This window comes from Marmota marmota, unplaced genomic scaffold, assembly GCF_001458135.2.
Source record: "Marmota marmota marmota unplaced genomic scaffold, marMar, whole genome shotgun sequence".
In the NCBI taxonomy this organism is placed as follows: Eukaryota; Metazoa; Chordata; class Mammalia; order Rodentia; family Sciuridae; genus Marmota; species Marmota marmota.
In genome coordinates, this window is record NW_025999990.1 from 40,913,948 (window position 1) to 40,919,947 (window position 6,000).

A 6,000-nucleotide genomic window follows, 5' to 3' on the forward strand; every position below is an offset into this window, starting at 1 on the left:
GCTGTGTATTAAATTTATTAAACAATGAAAGTCACTTGTGACTGAAGCTTTTGGATAAAGGGAAAGATTCAGGAAAATCATTCAGTCTCTAATTTTTAAAAAAAATCTGCAGGCCCATTCTTCTAACAGTTGGTTCCCCCTCTGTTTCTGCCAGTGGTTGACCCTTCCTGCGTCCGCTGCAGGCCTCTGACTCCGGAGGGCAAACAGAGACCTCAGGGTGGAGACTTCATGAAATTCCTGCCCATGTTTCTCTCTGATAACCCTAACCCCAAGTGTGGCAAAGGGTAAGTGCCGCTGAGCCAGGTCAGATAAGCGTCTGCTGCAGCTTTAATTTGTAATGGAGAACTAAATGAGGGCTGGGTTAAGACAGTTGGTGGGAAAGGGCATCTTCTCCACCCTCACCCATCCTGTCCCAATCCTACGGGCAGTAAAGAAACTTAAGACACGTTTTAAAAAAACAAAAAAAAAAAAAGTCTGTTTTCAGCAGATTTCCTCCTGGCTTGTGATTCGTTTCTTACGCTGCTGTCTATGTCCTGTCCCGTTGGATGTACAGATAGGTGCTGGTTCTGTGCACATTATAATGGGACTGGAGGGAGAGGGTAGACATGCCAGTATTTCAGAGTGTGAATGAACTTGGTTTGTCCACTTGTGCCAATGGGTGTAAGGGACCATGCCTTTGCTTTGGTAATGCTATCCCAGATCAAGGTTTAGTGGTGCATAATCATGATCCCAGGGACATTGGACACTATAACAGTAGGATCCCAAGTTTAAGGCCAACCTTGGCAACTTAGTGAGACCCTATCTTAAAATTTAAAAAAAAAATTTAAATGCTAGGACATAGCCCAGTTGTAGAACGCCCCTGGGTTCGATCCCTAGTACCACAAAAAACAATGGTTTCGATTCGGTTAGCCCTACTGTGCTCCCTGCCAGCCTGGCGGTAGAGGAGGCTGTGGGCTTTCTCGCTCCCCATCCAGCCAGTTGCTCACAGTGCAGGATATCTGACTTAGAAATAGTGAAGAAGATTGGGGGTTGATTTGGAAATTTTTGCAGGTTGGAAGACGAGCATCCACATGTATGTGAGTTTAACTGAACATACTTGTTTTTTCATAAGGATCCATTTTTTACTTGAGTCACATCAGTTAATCGTATGTATCGTGTCTGTGTTTTAAAACCTGTACTAGGTCCCACAGGAAGACTGCCCCTAAAAATAAAAGAGAAATGAGTCTTGCAACTTGGTTCCTGAGTACTTTGGCCTACATAATACCAGCTGAGATGAGCTCAGTTGTAACAAAGGCAGCTGGGGGGCACCCGCTGTGCAGAACTGCCCATCCGGCCTGCAGCCTGGGGCGCTGGTGCTGGTGGTGCAGAGCTGGAGGCTAAAGCTTGGGTGAGGGAACCTTGCCAGGGTTTCAGAGCCAACTGCAGCAGGCCGAGGTCGAGGGCAGGCCTTGGCCCTTCCCTGCCTCCTGTTAGACAGCAGCACTAAGTAAACTCCGTATCAGAGCATGTTTGTTTAAGAGCAGAATCAGATAGAAAAACAATAACTACCAAGCACCAGAGAAACCACACCAATAAAGAAAAGCCAGTCTGGGCGAGAACAAGCCAGAGCTTCTGCACTCCCTCATCAGGACACCTTTTTCATCTGTGAAGTGTACAACTGTGTCTGGCTTCTGAGCCTGGTCAGGTGACTCCACTTAGCCTGGAGTGCTCAGATTCTGCCCAGTTTGCAAGGCTGGCCTCTCTGACACCCACTCTTTCCCAGGGGACATGCAGCTTACAGTTCAGCAGTTAACATCCTTGGCAATAATACTGGCATCGGAGCCACATACTTCATGACCTACCACACCGTGCTGCAGACCTCCGCTGACTTTATTGATGCTATGAAGAAAGCCCGACTTGTGGCCAGTAACATCACCGAAACCATGAGCACGAAGGGCAGTAATTACCGGGTGTTCCCATACAGGTAAAATGTGGATTTTTATAAAGAAGAGTTTCCTGGAGAAGGGTCTGTCTCTTAGGGGGATGCTGGTCTTCAGCTTGGATTCTGACACTTGCTCCATCTTGAGCACAGGAGATGTGTATCAAGGGGAATGGCATGCTGGGAAAATGGAACTAGAACCTTGAGCCTCTGAGAACTACAAACTGCACTTGGTTAGTGCTGTATCACAGCCCCAACAAGACCCCAGGCAGGGTGCTGCCTCAGGGAAGGGCTGCCCTGGTGCACCTAGAGAGCAGCTGTTGGGTATTCCTGACCGCGGATTACTCGGTGCTTTTAAGTGGACTTTTCATTTGATGGGTTTATTTATTATTTTTTCCTGCCAAGGAGTGTAATATATATTAAATACTGAATTTGGGAAATAGAGAATGGTAAAAGAAACAATTGGCTTTTTTTTTTTTTTTTTTTTTAACCACCACCATGATCCCTGTGGAAGAAGTTCTTAAAAGTGTGTGTCCTAATTCCTGGAAAGCACTGATGTGGACCTTTTTTCACGAAAATACTATGGAATGCTTTTTGTAAATAGCTGTAAGGTAACATAGTTTGGGCTTTGAATCAAAAACTTTATATAGGGGGCTGGGGATATGGCTCAAGTAGTAGCGCGCTCGCCTGGCATGCGTGAGGCACTGGGTTCTATCCTCAGCACCACATAAAAATAAAATAAAGATATTGTGTCCACTTAAAGCTAAAAAATCAATATTTTTTAAAAATACCCTTATATAGAACAATGCATGAGGCCCTTCTTTGGGTGTCAGTGGCCATCAGAGATCCAGATGAATTACTGTACATGAGTGGTGCAGAAATGAGGGAGGTGTTCTGCAAGGGTGTCTCCAAGTGTCCCAGCTTTGCAGGAGTGAGAGTGGTCCAGAGTGGGGCTCCCAGGAGTGAACGTGAGCTGTAACGGAATGTCCCCCTTCCTCCCCAGTGTGTTCTACGTCTTCTACGAACAGTACCTGACCATCATTGATGACACCATCTTTAACCTTGGTGTGTCCCTGGGGTCCATATTTCTGGTGACCGTGATTGTTCTGGGCTGTGAACTATGGTCTGCAGTCATCATGTGCGTCACCATCGCCATGATCCTGGTCAACATGTTTGGCGTAATGTGGCTGTGGGGCATCAGTCTGAACGCAGTGTCCTTAGTCAACCTGGTGATGGTGAGTCCTTGTCCACTCTCATTTTGTCCCTAGCTCCCGTCACTCACATGGTTTCCTGAATTTCATAAAAACCCTAAAATGGAGTAAAATACCAAGTCTGCCTCTTACTCTTGGTGCTTAAGGAGAGGTGGGAGGAATCAGGACAGGGCATGGAGAGGCAGAAGCTGGGAGCAGAAGCACATTAAAGGTAATCTGTTCCCTCCCATTGTTTCCTCTAATCCCTTTGCAGCTATAGTAAATAGTGTGGTTCATGACGTCTGTACCAATGGCAGTGTGACCCCACCGTCTGGCATGGGTATTCTGCTTTTATTATCCGGAAGGCACTGCAAAAGCATGTAGCCTAATGACAGCAAGATATTTACTTTACAGAAAATTGTCCTTCCCCTCCCAACGGGGCCTCCCATCAGTTGCCAGGTGCTTTTTAATAAAATCTTGAAGAAGTGAGCATTCAGGAAGGTATTAATGGAAGATAGAAACTGTATCAGTATTTTCAGATAGTAACCCTTTCAGAGTGGCAGTGGGGCCCAAGTACAGGAAGACAGTGTGCTGGCTCAGTGGGGTGTGGTGGGGCCAACCCTAAGTCAAAAGGGCTGCTTGAGGGGGCGCTGGGGTTGTGGCTCAGTGGTAGAGCACTCGCCTAGCACATGCAAGGTCCTTAGCACCACATTAAAATGAAGGTATTGTGTCCAACTACAACTATAAAATAAATATTTTTTTAAAAGGGGGGTCCTCCAGCACCCAGGTTCCCTGGTAAACCCCCATTTTCGGAAAGAGGAGGTGGCTCAGGATTTTCAACTAGAAAAGAGCCGTTCTCATGTAAGTACTTTATTCTAGAGCTGTGGCATTTCCGTGGAGTTCTGCAGCCACATAACAAGAGCATTCACAGTGAGTGCAAAAGGAAGCCGCGTGGACCGTGCAGAAGAGGCGCTTGCTCTCATGGGCAGTTCTGTGAGTATACTCTGCGGGTGCACGCAGCAGGAGCAGCAGGAGGGGGTGCATGCTCGATGACTTTCTGAGAAGAAACTTTAAAATTCAGTGGGTAAAGCTGTTTTCCGGGCTAGAGTTGTGGCTCAGTGGTAGAGAGCTTGACCAGCATGTGTGAGGCACTGGGTTTGATTCTCAGCACTACATACAAATAAAATAAAGGTCCATCAACAACTAATAAAAATTAAAAAAAAAAAAAACAACTATTTAGATCTTTTACTGGACCTTAAAGGTACTAAGTAGCTCCTGTAAGTGGTCAGGCAGTTCATGAAATAGCTGTGTATTGTACAGACCTGAAATTCTTTAGTCATGTTTGTAAGTCTCCTTTTTAGGTAGCAGGATAGCTCAAGCATATTAAGATTTGCGAGTGCAGGAAGCCAGCATCATGTGTTGACCAGGAAGAGCTGCCTGGTCCCAGAACCCAGCCTGCAGCCTGTAGTGGGTGTCTGGAGGGTCTTAGTCCAACTCTAGTTCATCGGTTAATAATATTTTCTATAGTGGCAAGGCAATTAAAGAATAAAAATTGCCAGATGCATGCCAACAATTTTGAAGGCTGAGGCAAGGGGATGCAAGTGTGAGCAAATTAGTGAGGCCCTATGCAACTGCCTCAAAATAAAAAATAAAAGGGATAGAGATGTGGCTCAGTGGTTAAGTTCCTCTGGGTTTAATCCCCTGTACAAAAATTTTTTAAAGAGTAAAGACTAAAATTTAGGTAGACAATAATGCTACTTCCCAGTACCTCTAAAAACTGTCTCGTATTACTTTGGCTATTGAATTCTAAGACATCTTTGTATTAGGAAGTGTTCAGTTATAAGTTGATAAAAGGAGTTTGTAAAACTGTCTCTTCTTTTAGGTATTCAGCGGAATCACACTTACAAAATTTGGAGGAATTGTGGTGTTGGCCTTTGCCAAATCCCAGATTTTCCAGATATTTTACTTCAGGATGTATTTAGCTATGGTCTTACTGGGAGCCACTCATGGACTAATATTTCTCCCTGTCTTACTTAGTTATATAGGTAAGCACTGTTTTATAGTATTTGAACTTGTACTATGGTTGGTCATCTGATAGATATTACTAAGTAGAAATTCTTTTTAAAGGAAAAAAGTCCTGTCCAGGGATTTCAGGAATATCCAAACTATTTCATTAGTAAATTGTGAACATTTTTTTTTTTTTATTTGTCTGCTTAACAAAAGCTAAAGTCTGATCTTTGAATGAATTTGCATGATAGCAGGCCAGGATGCCTTCCCACTACTGAGGAATGAGCCCCAGCAGTTAAAACAGTTGTTCATTCCCCTGTGATGAAGGTTTTTAACAAAAGGCCTTGACCTCCACTACTCCTTTATGATTGTTTACTTCTGTGGCTACTATATCTTGTACAAATGTCCCCTGGTTGAAAGGACAACATTATTATTTGCCTTATACCTTTGTAACTGAGGGACTTCTCTCTATCCCTAGGTGACAGACTATCACAATCCAGTATAAACTGTCTCCTTTTCTCCTGAAGAAATAACAAATATTATTTCTCTCTTTCATAGGCCCATCAGTAAATAAAGCCAAAAGTCGCACCACCCAAGAACGATACAAAGGCACAGAGCGAGAACGACTCCTAAATTTCTAGCCTTCTTCAAGGGTTTGTGACTTTGAACTGTGTCAAGGGGTTGGTCCGTTTACCACTGGACAGTAACTGCATCTAACTGCATCTTCAAGACTGAGCTGAACACCCGATGTTCCAGGCCTGGGGCTGTTGAACAGAGCTTCGGATGTCCTGCTTTTAAACTCAGGAATGCGCATGTGACTTGTGAAGCAGTATTATGAAATCTGAAGGGACTTTTGGGACACTAAAGCCTCCCCCACCCCCCCAC

The 6,000-nt window shown here is 44.5% G+C and overlaps 2 protein-coding genes across 3 annotated transcripts in view; one reads left to right on the forward strand and one right to left on the reverse strand.

Annotated features, from left to right (window-relative positions):
- Positions 1 to 5,997, forward strand: part of Npc1 (NPC intracellular cholesterol transporter 1) — a 49,850-nt gene extending 43,853 nt beyond the window's left edge. The window contains exons 20-25 of one of the 2 annotated variants that reach the window (XM_048806436.1): positions 155 to 284; positions 1,763 to 1,963; positions 2,922 to 3,153; positions 3,988 to 4,101; positions 4,991 to 5,153; positions 5,674 to 5,997. In XM_048806436.1, coding sequence (XP_048662393.1) covers positions 155 to 284; positions 1,763 to 1,963; positions 2,922 to 3,153; positions 3,988 to 4,101; positions 4,991 to 5,153; positions 5,674 to 5,756 — 923 coding nt within the window. In that variant the 3' untranslated portion in view covers positions 5,757 to 5,997. The remainder of the gene's footprint in view (positions 1 to 154; positions 285 to 1,762; positions 1,964 to 2,921; positions 3,154 to 3,987; positions 4,102 to 4,990; positions 5,154 to 5,673) is intronic. The other variant, XM_015482483.2, reaches the window with a different exon arrangement.
- Rmc1 (regulator of MON1-CCZ1) overlaps positions 4,082 to 6,000 on the reverse strand; it is a 22,630-nt gene continuing 20,711 nt past the window's right edge. Inside the window, exon 20 of the mRNA XM_048806437.1 lies at positions 4,082 to 4,278. Within this exon, the coding sequence (XP_048662394.1) occupies positions 4,211 to 4,278 (68 nt within the window). The 3' untranslated portion in view covers positions 4,082 to 4,210. The remainder of the gene's footprint in view (positions 4,279 to 6,000) is intronic.